Raw genomic sequence first — 25097 nt, 5'->3', positions numbered from 1 at the left:
TAATTGGACACAGCTCTGTTTAATTTTTTTGTAATTTGGGATAAAATGATGCATTCTTAGTCACGATCAGCATTATCGATCTGCTTGTACAAAATTCAAAGCTCTCAATATTCTTGATGAAAACTACTTGTGCTGTCCTCTGTGTTTGCATTCAGTATTTGAGCAATACCATGCTTACTATTCTACAGGCAGTACTGAGAGGAACAGACTGTAAAGGTTGCTGCCAGAACAGCAGTCCTGTCGTAGTCCTACTGTCCTTCTTGAACAAAGGAACCACAGTAGCTTCTGAATCCTCCACATTGAGCAGCACAGTGGCTCAGTGATTGGCACAGCTGCCTTTCAGCGCCGTGGACCCAGGATCAATTCCACATTCTTTGTGAAGTTTGCACATTCACCCCGTGTCTGTATGGGTTTCCTCTGGGTGCTCCGGTTTCTTCCCACAATTAGGTGGATTGGCCATATGCTGAATTGCTCATGGTGTCCAGGGATGTGCAGGCTAGGCAGATTAGCCATGGAAGATCTAGGGTTACAGGAATAGGATGTGGGGATAGATGTAGGTGGGCTGCTATTTGGAAGGTTGGTGTGGATTTAATGGGCCAAATGGCGTGCTTTCACACTGATGGGATTCTATGAGTCTATATAAATCCCAGCACTCTATTAGCCATCTTGAATATTTTCTGCATCTGTTAATGGCATTTTAAAGACTTCTATACCTGAATCTTCAAGTCTCTTGAAGTCCCCATATCCATCCTTTTTGGTCCGGAATGGATAGCTTCATACGTGCTTACACTGAACTCTTTTTGCTACAGTTTTGCCCACTCACCTAGACTGTCAATATCCCTTTGTAATTTTTTGTGATCATCTAACTGTCTAAAATGCTGCCTAACTTTGAGTCATTGGCACATTTGGATATATAAATTTCTCTGCCATTATTCAAGTTGTTAATCAATAATGTCAATGATTGAGGCCAGAACACTGATTCTTGTGGACACAACTGGTCACATCCTGCCAATTTGAGTACCTACCCATTACCCCTACTTTCTGTTGCCTGTCACTCAACCAGTTTCCCAACTATGTCAGTAATTTTCCCTCAATTCCAAGGGCTTCGAACATCATTAACAGTCTGTTATGTGGGAAGTGAATTCTGGAAGTCCATATAAACAATAACCGTAGACATTCCCTGCCACTACGTTAGTCACCTGTTCAAAAAATTCAATGAGGTTTGTCAGGTATGTCCTACCTCTAATGAATCCATGCTGGCTCTCCCTGATTAACTGAAAGGTTTTGGGGTGTTCAGTTATCTACCCTTGATTATAGACTCCAGTTTCCCCACTACAGATGTTGGGATACCTGATCTGTTTTCCTCTTTCACATTTCTTTAAAAGCAGAGTGATTGTGTGCAATTTTCCAATCCAGAGGGATGACTCCTGTCCCTTGGGAACTCTGAAAGATGATAGTTTGGGTGTCTACAATGTGGTCCTTACTTTCTTTAACAGCCTCTTATCCTGCTTTCTCTCCTGTACCTCCCAGGCCATCAGTAGAGGATTCTGAAAACCCAACTTCAGAGGTTGCTATCATAGAATACCTATAGTGTAGAAAGAGGCACTTCAGCATTGAGTCTGCACCAACCCCCCCAAAGAACATTCTACCCAGACCCAGGCCCCCATCCTATCCCCGTAACCCCATAACCCTATGTTTATCACAGCTAATCCACCAAACATCTTTGGATTGTGCGAGGAATCTGGAGCACTTGGATGAAACCCATGCAGATATGGGGAGAACATGCAAAATCCGCAGTCACCTGAGGTTGGAATCGAAGCTGGGACCCTGCTAACCACTGAGTCGCTGTGCTGCCAAATTTATCAGTTTCTGATCGTGGTAATAATAAAGGTGAACACTGACACTTACCTCATCATTGTAGCTGCAAATTCTGGACCAATGTTGATGAAAGATACAACTTTTGAATTAAAAATGCCCAAATCAGCAGCTGATGGATAAATTATAGGAACCATCATGTTTCACTCCATTTTTAAAATACCTGAATACTTTGAAGATAGGTAGGCAAAAGTGAATAAAAACATATACTTGCATCTGAATATTAATCTCTCAGGCTGTGTCAAGCTCCCACCTTAACTCTCTGATCATCTGTTCACACCTATAGTACTGATCTGCTGTTCATTTATTCCGTCGCACGCAACAATCTGTTAACATTATAAAGAGGTAACGAACTAGCTTACAAATGAACTGACAGATAACTGCAATCCTAAACGAACACATAGGGATGGACTATTCAGCCATTCCAGCTGTTCCTCCATAGCTTTAATTCAAAGCTGATCAATACCTCAACTCTATTTAAAGGTGTTTGAATCAAATTAATTAGAACTCAAGTACACAGTCATATGGAGAAGGTACAGATTTATTGTATATTCAGTCTTTTTTAAAGTTTATTTCAAACGACTAAAACTTAACAAAGGCCATTTGTGCTTGCATATGTATTCTTTCAATTCTGAGCAATGTCTTTACAAATTGATTCTATTTTACTTCTAAATTGTACATTTGAGAATAGTGTGTTTCAGCACAGTGTGGAACAAATGTATGTATAACAGGCACATTTTTCAGCTTTCTGCCTTTTCGCTCCCCCTGTAATGAGTTGTGGGAGGTATTTAATTTGCAGTCTGCTGCAGTCTCGCACGATCACAGTTGATGACCAAACCCTGACAGTAGAGTGTATTGTGAGAAAGGTCAAGAATGTAATTAACACAGCAAGTTTGGAGAAGTAGAACAGTGTAAATGCTCAAAAATAACTGTAAACATCCGAGCCTACCAGGATCTGATCATCCCCTGATTTTCTATGTGTTGAGGTTGTGAACAAGCAAGTGCTGAGAGAAAATGTCTATGAGAAAGATGTAACTCTGGACTGTTAACTAGAATGTGTGAAAAAGTAACATAGGTTCGTTATCTGATGTGAATATGTGTCAAAAATCATCTGCTACTCAGATGAAATAGCTGATCAGTCCAGACATACTTGATATGGATTGGTGGATTTAGATAGGGTTAACACAGTCAGATGAAGCACAAAGTGTCAGTGGGATATAGCATAGGATGAAGCACAAGCTGGCAGCCAGGAAGAGAATGAAGAGATGAAGAAGAAGCTTCTGCAGTCTTTCCTGACTAGGATCTGGCATCCTTTGGTGCTCATTAGGACATGCAGTAACTCAAAAACACAATGATAGCTCCAGTGGTTTAATGCTCAGCTGCAGACTACAATGATGCAAGTCTGATTCCGAGGGATGCCTGTCACTCAAATGTGTTTGCCTTGGAGGGTGAATCTTCACTCTCCTCAGGTGAGCTGCTAGATAGGATTTATTACAAGACTGAGTTTTGCCGGAGGGAAGTCAAAAATACCGAAATACCCTGTTGAATTGTTTGTTACTGGGGTAATCTAACTTCTCTGTGCTGCCACAATGCAGGTCAGCATTTTGTGCTGGAATAGTAATGTGCCCCTTGCTTGGGGGATATTTATGCCCCCAGTTGCCTGCCTCTAATGCAGCACCTTGCTAAAAAATCATGGTGAAGACTTTTTCCATTACAATGGTTATAGCCAATGTGATCTTTTTGCAGCCTTCAGCAAGCTGTGGTTGACAACGCCAACCTTATCAAATGTCCCTTTCTTTAGCTGAGCTGATTGAAATTACCTTTGCCTGATGGCATTCTTACCCACACAGACATCACCAGAGAATCTCCTCCAGTGGCTTTCCTTCTTGCCTCCACACCGTAACGTCAAGCATCGATCCTTAATCCACCCGAACTATCAAGACATTCTATCTCTTAGCAACAGCATGAAAATCATACAGTCCAGGTTCCAAATATAAATACTGGAGTGCCACAAGGATCGGTGCTGGGTCCACTACTTTTCATTATCTACATAAATGATTTGGATGTGAGCATGAGAGGTGTACTTAGTAAGTTTGCAGATGACACCAAAATTGGAGATGTAGTGGACAGCAAAGAAGGTTACCTCCGATTACAACAGGATCTTGATCAGATGGGCCAATGGGCTGAGAAGTGGCAGATAGTGTTTAATTTGATAAATGTGAGGTGCTGCATTTTGAGAAAGCAAATCCTAGCCGGAACAATGCACTTAATGGTAAGATTATCGGGAATGTTGCTGAACAAAGAGACCTTGGAGTGCAGGTTCATAGCTCTTGAAAGTGGAGTCGCAGGTAGATAGGATAGTGAAGAAGGCATTTGGTATGCTTTCCTTTATTGGTCAGAGTATTGAGTACAGGAATTGGGAGGTCATGTTGCGGCTGTACAGGACATTGGTTAGGCCACTGTTGGAATATTGCGTGCAATCATAGGTTTAGGGTGAGAGGGGAAAGATATAAAAGAGACCTAAGGGGGAACCTTTTCATGCAGAGGGTGGTACATGTATGGAATGAGCTGCCAGAGGATGTGGAGGAGGCTGGTACAATTGCAACATTAAAAGGCATCTGGATGGGTATATGAATAGGAAGGGTTTGGAGGGATATGGGCTGGGTGCTGGCAGGTGGGACCAGATTGGGTTGGGATATCTGGTCTGCATAGACGAGTTGGACTGAAGAGTCTGTTTCCATGCTGTACATCTCTATGACTCTATGACTGACAACTTGCCGTTGTATCCAGGGTCTGAAATGATACACTGGTGCTGTTCCTGGCCTGTACCTTGTCCCTATGGTTTTGTCTCCAACTAAAGCACAGCAGACCTCCTACAGCCCTGGGATTCAATTATTGAGCTCTAAGGTACCTCATTGTCCCAGGCCCTGGCTTGATCTCACCACCTCTCTCAATCCCTTCCTTATCTTTATGCCATAAGATTATTTGTCTGACATCAGACCTATTATGAACCAGAATGTCATACAGTTAAAACGTTGGAGAGACCAAAGCTATTGACACCTTCTAACCAAGCCACAAACTGCAATCCTTAGCTACTGATATCATTCTTTCCCTGGCCGGTTCTCAGGCTGAACTAGGCTGTCCGTAATCTCAAAGACTTATTGATCTCAAGACCAGCTCTTGATGCCTAATCAACTCTCCCACAATAAATGCTGACTGATATGTGTGTTATTAGTTTTCACTTGTGCCCAAGCTATCTGCTACTAAAACTCTATTTCATATTTTAATTACCGGCTGACTCAACCTTCCTGGCTAGCCTCCTATCGTTTCACCCTCCAAAAACACCCAGAATTAAGCTCTGCATATCTTAAATTGTAGCAAAACCCATTTATCTGCCACCTTTTTGTATGGCTCCCAATCCAATAACAATTTTGAAGTTCTTAGCTCAGATGCCTCCATGATCTTGGTGTTTCCTATAAACATCTCCAGCCCTATAACTATGTTTCAAATGTCGACTCATGTACATTTGCATTGTTGTTGTGGCCAGCAATTTGCAGCCGTGTATTCAGCCACCTAAGTTCTAAGCTCTGATATTCCTTTTCAAAGCCTTCCTGTCTCTTTACCTCCTTCCCTTGATCACACTCCTTAAAACCTACCTTTTGATCAGACCTTTGGTCGCTCTTTGTTTTTAGCTTGGTGTCATTCTAATTAATTTTTTTCTAATTCATATTACCAAGTTAAAATGTTAGATAAGCGCACGTTATTAGTAATGTGTTGAAATTTTATATAAGCTGAATTTATCATGAGGGTGAGGTGATGTTCAGGGAGGGGGATTTGCCTTGGGCTGCTCTGGGACAATTTGCAATTGCTTTACTGGAGATATTGAATCCGGCTGTTGGTGAAATCTGTTGGCCCAGTGACTAACGTGACATGGAAATATCTAAAGAGAGGGAGATACTACATTAAATGAAGTAAATGTGGCAATAGAATATTGCACTAATGAAACAATAAGGAGATGCAGGTTTATAAAGATATTTAGCAGATATTTAAGATGCATAATAATTTTAAGGTTACATCCTAAATGCAAAGTGTCCAATTCAGCACCTTTCTCTAATGTAAAAATATGCAGCATTTAAAATACTGACCCATTCTGCTGATATAGGCAATGATTGATAATTACGTCACAGCATTCAGATTTACTGTTAGTACCAACACTAGGTGCTGGCTAGTGATACCCACTGAGTCAATCTGGGCATTGTATCAGGAAAAGCCTGTGATTTGTTTGTCCCTTATTGATTAATGTGAGGGGATATTAACTTAGCTTTTTTTCTGGGAAATCTGGAGCAGCTGCTTACTTCGCATTCAACACTTGTTCAAACCATCGTGACCAAGAGGTGAACTTCAGCCGTGAGCAAGGTATTCAAATGATATCTACAATGTGTTGGCTTGATTCCTAGGTGGGATAATTGCAGATATGGACAAAATGTCACCTATTAAAACTAGCAGCGGAGAGAAATTCTAACACTTAATTAAAGAGCACACATGGAAATAGATGAATGCTGGAAGTTGGAATGATGGAAGATGAGAAATGGTATCCAAACACAGATGTCTTTATCCAGTAGAAATTTACCAGTAAACTCAATTTTGGAATGAGAAAGTTCTTTTACTCCTTTTGGTTTTGTAGATACATTCTATGTACCTTCATCAATGCCTGTTAAATTAAACCTGTTGTTGCTGAGCTACCTTTCATATCTCCTGAATATTTTGCAGGAAGTGGAGAATCTAACTTTACATTCCTGTGTTATTCAAAGTGATCATTTGGTCACTCTTATCCCATTAGACATTGCCAAAAAAAAAAAAGGGCCATAAACTGCAACCAGTTTTGGAATTTGAAGTTATCTCAGATTCCACGGAATGTGTCACAATATTACCTGGGTTTCCAGCCTGGTCTCATTAATAGAATGTTATAAGAGGTATTGCAAGCATCTGAAGGTATGTAAAGCTGATTGATTGTAAAAGCAGTATTACGTTAAAACTAGAAATATCTCAAAATCAACAGTGTTTCTTGTTACCTTAAATATTTAAAATAGATGGTATCTCTCTTTTGTTTGATCTGTACAAATGTGCCTCAATAAGTAATATCCCTACGGAGGCAAAGGCTGAAGGTTTGGCTTCTTGTTCTTTTGAATTCCATCGTTAAAAGATTAATAAATAGATGTCACTTTATTTATTTAGTTAGTTATTTATATACATGGCCGACTTTCTCACAAGCAAGCTGCAACAGTGTTCAAATTGTTCTTTTATGGCACCATCTAGTGGCAATTTCATGCATTGTTTTTGTCAGTTAAGCTTAAAAAAAATCAAATTTCTGACTTGCACTAAATGTAATTGATTGTCATTTTTACTGTCAATAATCATTCATCTTTGTAAAGTATTTCTTTTTACTTAATCAAGTATATATACCAACTAGTTATTTACCCAAAAAGGTGCTTTGTGAGGTTTGTGAAGGGGAGATATTGCAGAGAAGACTTAAAACAGAAATAATTCTGCTTTTAAAGGTTAACTTTTTTAATGATTTAGATTTGACACTTACCTATGAATTAAGAGCAGGAGTAAGCTGTCTGGCTTGGCTGTCTTGCTCCACTATTCAGTAAGATCATGGCTGATGTGACTGGGGTCTCAAGTTCACACTCTTCCCTCTACCCAATAACATTTGACCCTCTTTTTAATTAAAAATCCACTACTCTACAAATATTCAATAGCTGTACTTCCACTACTCTCTGGGGAAGCGATCTCCAAAGACTTATGAACCTCTGAGGGGAAGAAAAGCCCTGGTCATCTCCTCGGTTAATTTTTAAGTCATTTCCCCTAGTTCTAGCCTCTCTCACAAAGAGAAGCATCGTCTCTGCAGTCATCCCGTCAAATCCTCTCAGGATCTTTAATGCTTCAGTAAGATCATCTCTCATGCTTCTACATCTGTCAGGTGGACATTATAAATTGATAATTTAGTATTTCAAAGCCACCAGACGTCAATATTCCACTCGTTGACCAAGGCCGTTGGTGAGATGCTTGTTCCAGATGATGCTGGAAGGAGATAACTGAATTATGAAAACTGAGAGTATATGTTAAAATCTAAACTCTTAATATATTCTAATTCTTTTAGAAACTTACCATAATTATTGTAAACCTTTTAGATTTTTCTAGCTTATTGCTGTTTTCATATTCAACAAAGCACAATTGAAAATTGCACACAAGCTTGCTCATTGAGTGACTAACTCTTCAATACTTGATGTTCTCTGCAGCTACTGTAGTGTGTGATTTCTGCTAGACCCGGTTAAATGGACAGTTTCTGCAAATGTTGAGTACTTTGTGATCTAAAGTAATATTTGAGAAGTGTAGCTATGGCAGTAAATAGTATTATAAATAACCAACAATTTTGCAACAATGTAGCATTTTATAGAAGTGTCCCATAGTCCTCAAATAGTAATAATCTTGTGCTCCCCTTTATCACTTCTCACCTCACACTCCACATCATGAACTTTATTACCTAAGTATGTAATAGGGCTATTGAAGCTACCATCAATCCAATCTGCTGAATAGAATTTCTTCTTTAGCAGGACTTGCTTCCATTCTGGGCAGATAGGTTTTGTGGTGGTTGAGTAGGTCAGTACTGCAGTCTCTGAGTAGGTAGTGTTTCAGGAAGTGGGTAGGTGGGTAGGTCAATCAGGATTCTGCTACTCTTTCGGCTGATTGTGCTTGGCCTCCTCGTGCTCAACTCTAACGCTGGAAGCGCTTGGCACCTTCACATGTTTCTTCTCCAGTTTGTGTGTCCAAGGGCAGGCGATTCCCCTGTGTTGCTGGGGATGTTGCATTTGTTTAGGGAGGCTTTCAGGCTGTTTTTGTAGTGTTTCCTCTGCCCACCTGGTGATCACGCACCATTGCGGGACTCAGGGAGTAGAATACTTTTTGAGGGAGTCTTGCGTCATTCACATAGACAAACTGGTCTGCCCATCGGAGCTACTTGTACAAGACTGGTGCTTGATAGTGGGGACATTGGCCTGGGAGAGGACGTTGATTGTGGTACGCTTATCCTTTCAGTGGATTTGCAGACTTTTGCAAAGGGAATGCTGTATTTGAGGTGTGTTCTGTGCATCCTCCATTTTTAATGCATATACAAGAGTGGAGACCATGAGCTTGGGCTTGAGGTCTTGGACTTCAAGCACTCTGTTCCTCCAAGCATTTGAAGACTGCCCTGATGTCTTGGAGTTGGTGTTGGATTTCATTGTCAATGGCTGCTCCCACTGAAAGGAGGCTCCTGGGGTATGGGAAATGGTCCACACTGCCCAAGGGCTAGCCATAGATTGTGATGGGGGTTTGGGGGTAGTATTGTGTGGCAGGAGTGGGCTGGGAGAGAGCCTTTGTTTTCTGGATGTTTATTCTGAGGCCCGTTCTCTGGGTGAATGCATCAGTGATGGTTTGTACTTTGGCCTGGAGGCATTAAAGGTTGAACAGTTTCCCATTTGTCCTATGGCTCCACTTCAGTGGGAAATGTCATGGAGATGGGTGTGGAGTGGGGCAAGGAAAGTGAAGAGGAGCGTTGGTGTGATGTCCCCACTTTGCAGTCGTACTGAGGCTGTGGTGGATCTGTTGGTCAGCAAGAATATTTTCGGATAGTTATCTCCTCACATTCACTTAAATGTTTCAAGGCTGTTAAACCTGTTACACACACTTACAATAAATATTGTGACATCATTTTGTTTCAACAGACTGTTAAAATTTTAATGAGGAAAAGGTATCCTGAAGTATTCAATTTGTTTGCAGTCAGTTCAAGAACCATGTTTGTTAGTATTTTAATGCATTAAATACCACATTAGGATTTGACACCTTTCCATCCATATTTGAAAGTGTTACTTTGGTTGGTTTCTGAAAAATTGCATATTTCTACAGATTTTTATCGCTCAGATGTTTTATATAAAATGTTAGAAAATTGTAGCAACTCTCACTCTCATATGTTGCCTGGCCACAAAACATTTGGGAATTTTGAAGACTGCAAAGGACATATGGTACTCAGTAGGTTAACCATATAAAGAGTTGATGAAGTAGGCCTGTGAAACCAAACTGCTTTCATCCCAAAACGCTGCGCAGGTCAGCAACCTCTTTCTTCTCTCCATGCAGACTCTCCTGACAGGGGAAGTGCTGTTGCTGAGAAAGGAATTCATCACTTCAGGTAATAGTAACACACATCATTGTGCAGCCATGCATTTTTCAGTTTAGATTAAACATGAAATAGACTGAATGTTAATTCCTTGAACACTAATAAATGGTTGATTCAAATCTATAATTCTGATTTTTGGACCAAGAACCCTTCCTTTCTGAGAAGAATATATTTTGAATAATGGATTCAACATCACTGGCAGAACAAAGAGTGTGACATTTTAAATTTTTGACCTGGACACCAAGATAGTAATGCAACAGTTTCTCAGAAATCTGAATAATATGGATAATCTAGGAGTCCTTTCCTTTTAAACAATTGCAGGTTTTACAAAGGTAACGTGTATCTGTATTTTCCATTTTGACTTGTTTGAGAATGTGATGAAGGAGGCAAAGGCTGTTGTAGATATTTGAGGTGCAAACAGCCTAAGTATAACAGGGAAAATCATGCTTAGGAAATGAAAGGAATTACTGATGGACATTTCTATTATGGTCAGATGTGGGAACCAGCCCATGTTGGTTGTACTTATCAGGAGTTTTATTTGATTAAAACATTCTAATTGAACAATTTCCAATATTGGAAATTCCCTTCTTGTATTTCATTATCTTAGTGGGAAGTCTTGTAGAAATTAAAAGTGCTACTTGAGATATTGTTAGCTTCTTTTAAAACAAGTTTTTACCGACCATGTGATTCTGCTTCATTTTACTCCAGAAAATAATTCCATTAACTATCATAAAATGGAGAAGCTAGGTTTGAAGTTCATGCATATGTCATGAGAGATAACACCAGGAGAAAGGTTGAATATTTTTCCAATTATTAACAAAAAGGAAATTTGTTTAAACAATGTTGACAAAGATTTGAGTGTTGTGAGGTGGAGCTTGATATGAAGCATTTATTTTTTGTTTTCTTTTACAGAAGCTATCTATGAAGCTTATGCTTGGGACTGCTATGTCTTCTGTTTAGGCATATTTGTGACGATGACCAATCAGATTCACAAATGGTCCCACACGTACTTTGGTCTGCCTCACTGGGTCACCATCTTGCAGGACCTGCACATCATTCTGCCCAGAAAGCATCACCGAATCCATCATGTTGCCCCTCACGAAACTTACTTCTGCATTACCACAGGTAGGCTCAGAATTGTAAATGCTACTTGGAAAATTCAAAACCAAAGGTCACAAGAGAATGCTGCCAGACCTGCTGAGTTTTTTCAGCATTTCATGTTTTTGTTTCTGAGCTACAGCATCCATCGTTCTTTCAATTTTTATTTCACAAATTGTGCTGTCGACAAACTACTTAAACCTTAATCCTTGAACTGAAATCTGTTTAGGTAAAATATCAAGGAAATTACCAGATTACTGAACAGTAAATGAAATAAACACTTCAACAGTACAGCATTTAATCTATAAATGTTATCTTGCCCAAAAGTCAAACTGTCTCGCGAGTGTAAACACTCGACTTGCTAAACACTGATGTTGATATGAGACCTATAGGACAAATTAGAAAATTCACCCGTGGCTCTTTATTCCTGCTAGCAATGATTGTAAAAGGGAAATCAGCCCTATCTGGAGAAATATGAATAGCTGCCTACTGTTTTTTTTGCATTCAAATCTGGCTGTGAGATATTAGTGAGAGAATTTAGGTGCCGGCGATGCCTTTGTCATTTGTTGATGGAAATTCAGGTCCAAAAACAGTTACCAGCCCGAGGCTTACAATCACATAAAAGAAAAGGGGCTGTTTTTGTCCTAAAAATGAAAAACAGTATTTCTGGTTTAGCTCTCACTTGAGGTAAAATGGTTCAGAATGGGATTGATCACTTGTCATCTTTGTATGTGAAGTAATCCTTCATTATCCAAGCTAGGTGGAATATTGCTGAATTTCATCTTTTTTAGGTTGAGATATGGCTCACATGAGTACTGTAGTGTAACAATCTGGGTTATCCCCAGACCCTGATCTAGTCAATAGTTAGAGTTTATTTATTCACTTGTGGAACGTGGGCATTGCTAGCTGACCAGCATTTATTGCCTGTACCTGGTTGTCCTTCAGAAAGTGGTGATGAGCTGCCTCCTTGAATCGCTACAGTCCCTGTGCAGTAAATTAACCCACAATATCCTTAAGGAGAAAATTCCTCGATTTTGCCCCAGCGATGCTGAGGCAACAGCAATATATTTCCAATTCAGGATGGTGAGTGACTTAGAGGAGAACTTGAAGGTGGTGGTGTTCCCATGTATCTGCTGCCCTTCTGAATGGAAGGGGTTATGAGTTTGGAAGGTGCTGTCTGAGGATCTTTGGTGAATTTCTGCAGTGCATTTTGTAGATAGCACACACTGCTGTGACTGAGCCTCGGTGGTGGAGGGGGTGAATGCTTGTGGATATATGGCCAATAAAGTGGGCTGCTTTGTCCTGGATGGTGTTAAGCTTCTTGAGTGTTGCTATCTAGGCAAGTGTGGAATATTCCATCACAGTCCTGATTTGAAGATAGTAAACAGACTTTGGGGAGTCATCAGATTTGAAGGATAAAGCCGGTTATGGTACACTTAACCTCCCTCAAAGGTAAAGTTCTGTGTATTAGTTCTGCATAGTAAAATTTGCCCATCCAATCAAGAGAATCAAATGGAACATAACCAATCATCCCATTCAGGACTGAACCTAGCCAGTTGTGAATTCTAGTTTTAGGTTGTGCTGTTTTTCAGGGTGGCATGAGGTAGCCAGACTCTTGTTTTACAGCACGAGGCACTCAAAAATCCTCCTTGCTGCAGAATCTGGGCTCACGAACACTACTGGAAAAAATGATGAGTTGTTTTGTAGGACACCAACGATGAGTGTATTTACAAAGAAACCACAGGGGAGAGTATCTGTTTCCAGGGAGAATGTGGCCTAACAGTCCTATTCTCTCTGAGGAATGACGTGCTCTCAGTTCTCAGTAAGCAACACTCTCCACATCGAATTATTAATAACCCTCTGTCAGTAGTAACAAATAGACCTGAATAAAACAGAACCAGCAAAAAAAAATAAGAAAAATTGGCTGCACAGGGATCAATCAGGGTTTTGAGGTAGTCTTGAAGCACTGTTTCTTAGTTACAGCATTGTAGAATGACTATTTGCTGAAAAAAAGCCATATTTTACATTTTTCTTTTATTCAGTTATGCTACGTTGAGATGCACCTTAAAACTGGATTTCAATATTTCAAGGATTGGTAATTATTAGAGACCAAATTAAAGCACAGCTTGCACTCATTTACTTATGATTTTAGGTATACCAATGCTGAGCCACTATCAGGATCATTGAGAATCAACACTACTTAATTCTACTGTTATGACAAATTTATCTTCCTTTATTTTAAGTTGTTTCGAATTAAATGGCAATATTTTCAATTTTTGTCATCCATAAAGTTACCCACAGTTTTCCAAATAACTCAGACTCTGAGGAAAGCAGATAATATGTCTGCTTTGAATAGAATGAATGGAAGGATGTTTATGTTGCTGCTGAGAATTATAGTCATTGATAAGGAAGGTATTTTTAGCATTTGAAGTTTAATTGATAAGGCTGTTGGGCTTTTGGTTTCTCTGCTTAAGACCTTATCTACCAGACATTGAATCTTTAGCAAAACTGCTATCGTGATTATGATGTGCGTTTACTGTAATGACAACACTTAATGAAATTTATGGTTTTATCATTCTTTTTTACGATCCATTCTGTCTGTGAAACCCATTTTTGAATCTTGCTTAACATGTCATATTTCTCTCCCCAGAGACCAGATTGAGGCAAATTATGTTTGGACAATATTTTTCCTGTTTTCTGTAATGGCCATAATTTAGTCAAATTTGTGTTTTTTTTTTCCCTTTACTTTTAGTATGTGAATGATGCTTCCAATTGACTTCAGCTATTAAGCTGTATGGCAGAACAGTACTTTAGAACATCAAAGTGTAACACCACAAAAAGATGCAATATTGATCCACTTTTTTTAAGCCATCGCTCACATACTGATTACAAGGAATTGTATTTTTTTAATGTCCTGACATTATCAGATCTTTCCCACATGTGACGCCCTGCCCTTTACCTGCTTAAAACCTGATATGTGTTCTAGTCAATTCTTGTTCTTTCTTTCACTCCCACACTTGGAAATCTCAATACATAGAAAAGCCATACTTAGAATGACACTGCAGTAGGTCTTGAACTTTCCATGACATAAGTCATAGTTATACATAGTATTTTATCAGCTTTTTGTTTTGTGGAAAAAACATGAAGTACGTAATTTTGAGTTCTGATAATTTAATGTAGAAAATTTCCGATAATATGTAATTTTATTATGAGGAGGCTATAGTGTTACGAACCCCCGCCCCAGCTAATTTAGATTTTTGATTCCTTTTAATGTATTATCCAGCATTTGGCATGTCCTGTGATTTAGCATTGAAATCGAGCATTAACCTAGAAAGTTAAGATCTCAAATGTGGTTGCTACAGTCCACTTGACCCTAGATTATGCATCATTAAAAGATGATGGAGAGTGAGTATAGTGCAACTGACCAGCATGTGTTCAGATAAAATAATTCACTGAGATTGTAAGAGTGGAATTGAAACCGATAAATGCATTCTTAATGCAAAAACATTAGGATGAAGAAAATAACTTGTAATTCCAGGCTACAACCCGTGCAGAGCAAGATGTCACATTGCACTTTAAATTGAAGTGAGGACCTCAAAATAAGTTATAAAATTTGATACTGTCTGACACTACAGTATCTTAGTTTACTAAGGAACCAATTTGACAACCCTGATGTGAAGACAGTGCTGGTAAACAAACCCACTATTCTCAGAGTTTTTTGCAAATGTAAAACATGGCCATCTTATTTACAGTGATGGATAATTTGCCTATGTCCACTAACTAATATAAAAAAAACTTACACCAGGTTTCTTTAATGTGGCAAAAATGGATTATCAATTGTGAGTATGCAAGCTTAAACTATATACCTTTAAATCTACTCATACGCATTCATTAATAAAAAGGATGGACAGAACATATGAAACAATGGTTTTTCAGGTGTATTTTCCTTGCACAACATAAGCAAAAAGAAACAACGTATGAGGATCAAGAATCCAAGCCAGCAGGCAACTTGAGTTGACTTCCTCAGTTTTTTTTTGTTTCTGCAATGATGTTATATTGTTTGTGGCGTCCTCACATCCTCAATTTGGTGCCTGGTCAGTTGGACCTGGGTCTTGGCTTAATTTCAAACTTGTTCTCGTTATTGAGGCATTTTGGTGTTATTTCTTTTCTACTTATTGAGGCAGATTGAGGGAGCCAGCTTACTAGCATGCTTTTGGAAATCAGAGAACCCAAATATCGCCTCTCCTCTCAGTTCTGTGACAAGCTACTAAATAAAACCAATCTAAAAGCTGTTGTCGGACACTTAATTTTTGTCAGCCCAAGGCATCTGATGCCTTTTGTTTCACTAAAGTGTCACATTCCACATCTTCCAAACGTTACATGTTGTGTAATCAATGAGTGAGTGCCATATGTTTCACTTCTGCTTTGAGATAAATAGAAGACTAATTCTTTGCCTGCAGTCCAAACTTCTACTTTCCAGTTTATTCTTTAATTAACATCTATGTACTCCTTATACCTGTATTCTACAGACCACTGGAATGGTATTGATTCCAGTTGCCCCCTGTGCAATTAAGGATCAACAATAAGTGCTGGTCCAGGCAGTGACACCCACACCCCAAGAATTAATTAAAACAAAATATGATCATTAATGCCATTCACAGTGCACAATGATTTACTTTGTGGTTGATGTTGATTCTGACTACTCAAATTCCTGATCATGTGATTACTGCAGGACTTCAAACTTACATATATAAATACATAAAATTTCATTGAGCTTTTGTAGTTCACTGAATCTGTGTCAAGTTAAAGTTGAGTCTGAGTTGTCTCTAAACCTGTTAGTTCATAAGGTGTCTCAGTCATAGGTCATATGATGTCTTGGTCTATAGGATGGAAACAGACCCTTTGATCCAACTAGCCCATGCCGAACATGTTTCCTAACTAAACTAATCACACTTACCTCCATTTGGCCTATATACCTTCAAATCTGTCTTAATCGTTTCCAAATGTCTTTTAAATATTATAACTGAACCTGTGTCCACCACTTCCTCTGGCAGTTCATCACACAAACAAACCACCCTCTGTTTAAAAAAAAAATTGTACCTTGTGCCCTCTTTAAAACCTTCTCCTCTTACCTTAAAAATATGCCCTCTAGTTTTTAAATCACCCATCCTAGGGAAACGACCCTTGCTATTCACCCTATGTATGTGCCTCATGATTTTATAAATCTCAAAAAAAGTCACCTTCAACCTTCCTACACTCTACTGAAAACAGTTGCAGCCTATCCAGCCTACTTTTATAACTCAAGCCCTTCATTCCTAGGGAGAACAAGCCATTTGAATACAGAACTGGCTCAAAGGTAGAAGACAGAGGATGGTGATGGAGGGTTGTTTTTCAGACTGGAGGCCTATGACCAGTGGAGTGCCACAAGGATCAGTACTGGGCCCTCTACTTTTTGTCATTTACGTAAATGATTTGGATGCGAGCATAAGAGATACAGTTAGTAAGTTTGCAGATGACACAAAAATTGGAGGTGTAGAGGACAGCAAAGAGGGTTACCTCAGATTACAACAGGATCTGGACCAGTTGGGCCAATGGGCTGAGGAGTGGCAGATGGAGTTGAATTCAGATAAATGCGAGGTGCTGCATTTTGGGAAAGCAAATCTTAGCAGGACATTTAATGGTAAGGTCCTAGGGAGTGTTGCTGAACAAAGACACCTTGGAGTGCAGGTTCATAGCTCCTTGAAAGTGGAGTCGCAGGTAGATAGGATAGTGAAGAAGGCGTTTGGTATGCTTTCCTTTATTGGTCAGGGTATTGCGTACAGGAAGTCATGTTGCAGCTGTATAGGACATTGGTTGGGCCACTGTTGGAATATTGTGTGCAATTCTGGTCTCCTTCCTATTGGAAAGATATTGTGAAACTTGAAAGGGTTCAGAAAAGATTTACAAGGATGTTGCCAGGGTTGGAGGATCTGAGCTACAGGGAGAGGCTGAACAGGTTGGGGCTGTTTTCCCTGGAGCGTCGGAGACTGAGGGGTGACCTTATAGAGGTTTACAAAATTATGAGGGGCATGGATAGGAAAAATAGACAAAGTCTTTTCCCTGGGGTCGGGGAGTCCAGAACTAGAGGGCATAGATTTAGGGTGAGAGGGGAAAGATATAAAAGGGACCTGAGGGGCAACTTTTTCACGCAGAGGGTGGTACGTGTATGGAATGAGCTGCCAGAGGATGTGGTGGAAGCTGGTACAATTGCAACATTTAAGAGGCATTTGGATGGGTATATGAATAGGAAAGGTTTGGAGGGAGATGGAAGGGTGCTGGCAGGTGGGACTAGATTGGGTTGGGATATCTGGTCGGCATTGACGGGTTGGACCGAAGGGTCTGTTTCCATGCTGCACATCTCTATGACTCTATGACTCTAACAGGGTGACCAGACTGCACACAGTACTCCAGAAGAGGCCTAACGAATGTTCCATACAACCTCAACATGATGTCCCAACTCTGATACTCAATGATTTGAGCAATGTAGGCAAGCATACTAAACGCTTTCTTAACCACCCTGAGTACTTGAGAAGCAAATTTCAAAGAATTATGTGCTTGAACCCCTAGGTCTCTCTGTTCAACAACACTACTCAGGGCCTTTCCATTAATTGTATAAGTCCATCCCTTTTTGTTTTACCAAAATGTAATATCTCACATAGATCTAAATTCAACTCCATCTGCCACTCTTCATTCCATTGATTCAATTTATCAATATCTTTTGAGAATCTTAGATATAATTTTGATGTCTTCCATAACTTACTAACCATGCCTCCTTTATTCTCATCCAAATTATTTATATAAATGACAAGCAAAAGTGGACCGAGTACCAATCTCTGTGGTACACTGCCGGTCACAGACCTACAATCTGAAAAGCTACCCTCCACCACCACCTTCTGTTTCCTACTGTCAAGCCAATTTTAAATCCCATTGCCAAGCTCATCTTGAATCCCATGATATCTAAATTTACTAAATGGTTTATCATGCGGAAACTTGTCAAAAATGTTACTGAAGTTCATATAAACGACATCCATCGCTCTGCCCTCATCAATCTTTTTGGTTACTTCCTGAAAACACTCTATGAGTGGCTCAGTGGTTAGCAGGGGGTGGCATGGTGGCTCAGCGGTTAGCACTGCTACCTCAGAGCACCAGGGACCTGGGTTTCATTCCACCATCAGGCGACCGTCTGTGTGGAGTTTGCACATTCTCCCTGTGTCAGCGTAGGCTTCCTCTGGGTGCTTTGCCTTCCTGCCACAGCCCAAAGATGTGCAGGTTAGGTGGATCAGCCATTATAAATTGCCTACAGTGTCCAGGGGTGTGTAGGTTGGGTGGATTGGCCATGGGAAGTACAGGGTTACAGGGATAGGGCCAGGGGTGAGTTTGGGTAGGATTCTGTTCAGAGAGTCAATGTGAACTTGTTGGGCTGAATGGCCTGTTTCCTCACTGTTGGGATTCTCTGATTCTAAGTCATAGAGTCATACAGCATATAAACATGTCTTTCAGCCATCACATGTATGCTAACCAACAAGTACCAAACTACATTAATCCCATTTACCTGCACTTGGCCCATAGCCTTCTGTGCCTTGGCATTTTAAATGTTCATCCCTATGCTGCTTAAGTGTTGTGAGAGTATCTGTCTCCACCATCCTCCTCAGGCAGCACATTTAATATATATCCCATATCCTCCGGGTGAAAAAACATTTCCTCCGATTTCCTTTAAGCCTCACCTTAAAAATCGGCCAATCAAGTTGATATCTCCACAAAAAAAATCAACTCAGGTCTTATGGAATAAACACAATTACCAGCAACTCCAAATTCTCCAAAATATAGCTTTCTTTATCCTGCACTGAAAAAGGTCTCAATCATTGACCACATCCCTGTTAATCTACTCTGTCTTACGGGCATTCTAGAAAGTAAACTTTTGCTGACTGTGTTTGGGCTTTTGATCAATCATGGGAAATTGAAGCAAAATTACTCACATGAATGTATGTTTCCTGATCCTGAAACATACATATGATGCAAAAACAATTGGTTAAATTATCTGAATCTTTGAAGGATCATATACTCTAGAATGAGGGAAATAAATTACATTTGTCCAGGATACTGAAGTCACCTAAAGGTTTAGACATTTTAAGACTGCACACTCTGATATGAAAATATTCTTTGTTATACTCAGGATGGCTTAACTACCTTCTGGAAAAGATTGGATTTTGGCGGAACTCTGAATATGTCATAACAAACCTGACTGGACATAAGCCAAGGGCTGATGACATGAAGTGGGCCCACAAGATGGAATAGATTAATGTGAACTAACCAATCATGTTTTGGCCACTGAACAGTCTAAGCTGTACTCAAGAACAAAAGACGCTTCCAATTGATTTTTCTAAATCCAGACCAGCACTTGGAAACTTGCAGAATATGCAAGATGTGATTATATGTTTGAAAGACATTTTATTTGCAAATTGTTGCTGCCATTTAGATTAGCTGCTGATAATGGTGTAGACACAATTACAGAAATAAATCCTTTGCTTCCCACTTTATGTTAATGTACAAAATACTAACTATGTACCATGCCACCTTGTACTCAATATTTGGTTAAACACAGTACCAGCAACACATTAAGAAAATGTAAAGGTCAGCGTGCCATTTCAATGGTGAATTTTGGAAGACTTTGGCAAAAGGTAATTGCATCCTGATCAATCTTAAGCAGCTGTTAAAATAACTGTAATCCCAGAGAATTGTGAAGCTCATGTGGGACTTCGTACAAAGTTTATTTTAATTTTATCATTGAGTTTTTGTTGTTTTTAAGCAATAATGTTGGTGATGGTTTTAATGTGAGGTAATAACAACATAATATAGAATCAAATCAGAGAAGCTTTCACACTCCTAATGTAGCCTCACAGTTAACTCAAGAATAAACAAGAGGACCACTTTAAAATTCTGTTGTTTACTTTGATTCTGAAACAGATTTGGTAAGGAACCAGAGAAACAAGTTGATAGGTTCACCCAACAATGGCTTCACTGCTTCGCATGTCGAGATGAATCCTATACCACACCTATAGCACAAGAATGATTTATTTTGTCTCAAATTTAAGGGAATAAGTAGGTTATGTGGTTGATTGTATCTGTGAATGAGGTGTGGGATTATATAGTCCACAGATTGCAATCACAACTAAGAGACCAACAGCCAATGACCTCCAGTAAAACTGATTCACAAAAGCTGTGTGGTCTTGCAAGTAGGTTTCCTCTCCTCTTACCTTAGCTTCAATTAATGGCAACTACAGGGAATTGGTGCCACCAGCAGTAGGTGGCAGAGTGATCAGCCAGTCAGATTGAAGTATTCTCACAAACAGCAAAGCAGCAAATAAAGAACAGGATTGATAAATCATGCTTAAACCATTGTGTAGAGAGTTAAATAAAGATTGAGAGATTGACATACAGCTAAGTGGGAAACAAAAGTCAGTGAAAATTCTGCAATTTTAAAATGTTCTGAGGGAATGAAACTCCACATGTGTAAAAATAGATTTTCATGGCCTGAGAGTTATTCAGCAATAATCATGACTTGGGATGCCTTTAAGTATTTGAGTCTTGTTCCATTAGGAGTAATTAACATTTTCATTGTTTTTTTTAGCAGCATGTGTTTGATATAAATTAGTGATTTCTAATCATTGCATCCATGAAGACTACAACAACACAGCATTTGGTTGAGTAGAGTAGCTCTCATAGCAATTGATAGATTTTTCACATTTATTTGCAGTGTATGGGTGGCAGAGGTTGCTGTCAGTTTTACACAGTAACAGCAGAGAATGCTGACAGTTTCCCCTTTTCTGCAGATTTCAGGCCTCAGCCGCTGTTCTTGGAGAAGCCATGGATGTTGCAACTGTATTATAGAACTCTTTGAAACTTACCTTGCAGTTTGATCCTTCTGTAGCTGTTTATACTATGGGATAGAGCTCTTGGAATATGTGCCATGATAAACAGCCACACCTAGGTAATTCCTGCATAGTTCTGACTCCAATTTTGGTTTCTGGCCATAGATTCTAAGTGAAGATCTGTATAAATTATACAGTTCCATCCAAAATACACCAATATCATACACATTTCTAGTTGCAGCAGATTTTTATATTGGCTTCTGACAGTGCATAGAGAATTTTGTGATGGTTGCTGCCTGAAGCACCATTTCCATTTCATTTATAGTTCAGTGCTGCTGTTGAAGTTAGAGATGGCACCAGTGATTGTGCTGAAATATAAATTTAACATCACTCAAATGATAGTGATCATGTAGTGTCATGATCCTACTCTGAAACTGTAATTAGGTCTTTCTTCTGTCTCAATTTAACACTAGTCCCTGTGTTATGTCCTACAACGGATAGTTTAATTCTTGCATTTGTCCTTTGCCTCATGCATGTATGCATGCACACTCTCAAATCTGCCTTCATTATCTACTTCTTAGATTTATGCTTAAAGTTGTTCATAAGCTGTAAGAGAACATTCTAGCTTGATCCTGCATTGACTTTCTTCATCTGCTTTTCACCTTTGCAGTGGCCTTTTTTAGTATGTCTCAATGCTGTTAATTTAAGTGGGAATGAAGAAGGCCATCTCCTTTACTCTTTCTTCCATTTTGGTGTCCCTTTAACTTGCTTACTGTAAATGTGATTATAAATTAGATTTAGTGTTCCAAAAAACAAAGCATCTTACTCTTTCGCAAAAGGTGAAAGAATTTGTCTATTCATTCATATTTATTTGTTGCAAAACAATTCATTTTAATAACATCTGAGGGATCATAAAGCATGTATGTGGTTTGGTACATAAGATTCATTCACTTTCTAAGTGAATGTGATAGAACTAAATGAGAGCTGGATCAGTAGCTGAGAGCTGTTTAAATTGACCCATACATTTTCCCAAGCTGACCAGGACCACAACACAGGCACCTGAATAATCAGACGTCAATCTTTTGCTTTTTGTTCTAATTTTAAAGCCCAGAATGTTTAAAAAGTGCTGCTGAAAATGGAGAGGATTACATTTTGAATATGTATCAACTACCTTCAAGTCAAGTTTATGAATAAACATTTACTTGTCTTTCTCTGATCTTGAAAATTCAAGTATGTCGTCCTTCTCTCCATAAAATTTTTAGAAAGAGTTTGCTCTCTCGCTGATGCATTTTACTTTATTAGGGCCATGTACATGTTTGACAATTTGGTTTGTATTTAGGACATTTATCATGAACCTCTTCATAATGCTCTTAAATTACATGACAGTTTGAATGCGTTTCTGATGTAAGATGACAATATGCAGTTTTTAAGGTGAATTCTGGGGGAGGATATGGTCCCTGCCTCAGTTTTATTTGTGTCCTATCTTGCATTTGCGATTTAGAGAACCATTACAATAGGATTTATTAAATAAATGAGGCATGACATTAGAGGACATGCATTGTCTTCTGTTGCTGCATTTTTAGATATTGAGCCCAGTCAACTTGTCCCTTGCCAATTTTTCAATCAGCTATGTGGCTCATATTATGAATTTATAATCTTGCTGTTCGAAAGTTTTAAGAATATGATTTTCGTTAGATCTACAATAAAAATCATGGTTAAAAAATGGCAAACTGACCTAAAGGTTAAAATTCCAAGGGTGCTCTGTATTAACTTCATAAGGTCAGAGATGGAAATGGGAAAATATTAAACGGTAGGTCATCCTCTCTTAGTTTCATAATGCTGCTGAGTCTGGGAGCATTGTCCTTGTCTTACAAATACCTTCCAAAGGAAGAAATGGAATCTGGTTTGTCATCCACGTAGATTTATTCACATTCCTTAGCCCAGCATATGTGCAGACCACTATTGCATTTTACAGACCAACTTCTTGGCAGCAGATATTTGATGGATTTAATCAACTGTTGTCACTTTTTCTGCCTTGCTTAACTGAAGGAAGTGAAGTTCTGCATGCAAGTGATTGCTGCAGTGGAGATGGAAACCGACACTGTAGGATCTTGAGCACATTGCTATGTGGTCTTATTTGTGCAACTATAAATTTTAGAGTTAACTGCTGATACCCAAGCAAGGTCCATGTATTTTACCACCTTCACTTGTCAGGTCGGTGAACATCTGCCCACAGAGTCTTGGGTTGGGGGACTCACTATTGACCCCACCGTATGGTCTATAAGTTTATTTCCTCTTGTGTGTCCCCAGCAACTTACATTTTAGAATATAGAACATAGAAAAGCACAGAACAGGCCCTTTTGCCCATGATGTTGTGCCGAGATTTAATCCTAATGTAAAATATAGTAACTTAACCTACGCACCCCTCAACTCACTGCTATCTATGTGCACGTCCAGCAGTCGCTTAAATGTCCCCAATGACTTTGCTTCCATCACCACAGCTGGCAATGCATTCCATGCATTCACAACTCTGCGTAAAGAACCTACCTTGACATCTCCTTTATACCTTCCTCCTAATATGTTCAAACTATGATTTCTCGTACCAGTCAATCCTGCCCTGGGGAAAAGTCTCTGGCTATTGACTCTATTCCTCTCATTATTTTGTACACCTCGATCAAGTCTTCTCTCTTCCTCCTTCTCTCCAGAGAGAAAAGTCTGAGCCTATTCAACCTTCATAAAACAAGTCCTCCAGTCCAGGCAACATCCTGGTAAACCTTTTTTGCACCGTCTCCAAAGCCTCTGTATCTTTCCTATAGCAGGGCGACCAGAACTGGACACAATATTCCAAGTGTGGTCTCACCAGGGACTTGTAGAGCTGCAGCAAAACCTCGCGGCTGTTTTTGCTGTATTTCATCCGGAAATGTTTGAATGTTGATCTTGCTGAAATGTGTTTTGTTACAAAATGCTCACAAAGTTGTACAAAATCTTAGACAAACCATTCATTAAAGCTGCTTGCCTCCTTGTCCTGCACCATGGTACTGTGATCTTTAGCCATTCTTAGCAACAGGCCTCTTTTCTAACTCTCCAACTCAGATCTAGCCCATCTTCCCAAACCCAAAATCCCTAATCCTGCCCCTAATATTACTCATGCCCAAACTCCAGTCTAACATAGCCAGCCTCCCATTTCTGCAGCCTTGGTGTCATACTTGCATTATAATGTATAAGCCATGGAAACATAAATGAGATGCTTCTGCAAATTACACCAGTGGAAATATCTAGCCTTCAGAACATAACATTGATCTAAATAGTCTTGTGCATTTTCAGGGTAAATTCTTGCAATAATTCAGATTCATCAAATTCTTTGGTGAAAGGGCATCAGCAGCTGCAAGTAGAAACATGGCCAACAGGTCACCCTTTTGGTAATTCTACTGTTCTGCTTGCTCTCACTCTCTCCCCCTCCCTCCTAGCCATTTAAGTGCAGCTTTCTGAGTTCAATGTAATGTTAAATTAATGAATGGTATGTGTTGCTGATCATAGTGTGGGACAAGACCATAAAGGCGCTTGAAGGTCTGGACAATAACCATAAAGTTAGGCTGCAATGGTGAAGAATGCAGGTTCCTGTAGGCATTCCTGTAAGTACCCAGCATTTTGGATGAGTTGTAGTTTGTAGGGAGGAAAAGCCTCCACAAACTAATTTTGCCAGAAGACAAGACAGACAAGAAATGGCACATGGCTAATGATGAAACAAGGCTGTGCATTGCACTAATTACTGAGGTGATTTACTGTGCTTGCTTCCTTTAGCAACTAATTGCAATGCTCTCATTTCCTATAGTGCTTTGCTATCACATTCTGCACTGCTGAGCTACAGCATTTTTATTTCCCTTGGGCTTAGCTACAATGTCGTTCTTTCTCTCAGGGATACTCTCATTTCCTGCAGTCATTCCTCTGGATACAGTTTCTGACTTCACATTGCCCCACTGGTGCAGTTCTTAATTCTTTCA

General features: G+C 39.4%; 1 protein-coding gene across 2 annotated transcripts in view; it reads left to right on the top strand.

Moving 5' to 3' along the window:
- LOC140496479 (plasmanylethanolamine desaturase 1) overlaps nt 1-24860 on the top strand; it is a 144796-nt gene extending 119936 nt beyond the window's left edge. Inside the window, exons 4-5 of one of the 2 annotated variants that reach the window (XM_072596255.1) lie at nt 11003-11215; nt 19401-24860. In XM_072596255.1, the coding sequence (XP_072452356.1) occupies nt 11003-11215; nt 19401-19522 (335 nt within the window). In that variant the 3' untranslated portion in view covers nt 19523-24860. The remainder of the gene's footprint in view (nt 1-11002; nt 11216-19400) is intronic. The other variant, XM_072596254.1, reaches the window with a different exon arrangement.
- Nucleotides 24861-25097: the final 237 nt, after the last annotated feature.

Source organism: Chiloscyllium punctatum, chromosome 26 (genome assembly GCF_047496795.1).
Source record: "Chiloscyllium punctatum isolate Juve2018m chromosome 26, sChiPun1.3, whole genome shotgun sequence".
NCBI classification, from domain to species: domain Eukaryota; kingdom Metazoa; phylum Chordata; class Chondrichthyes; order Orectolobiformes; family Hemiscylliidae; genus Chiloscyllium; species Chiloscyllium punctatum.
The sequence above is the reverse complement of the archived record's forward strand: the minus strand, read 5'-3'. Positions and strand labels throughout refer to the sequence as shown.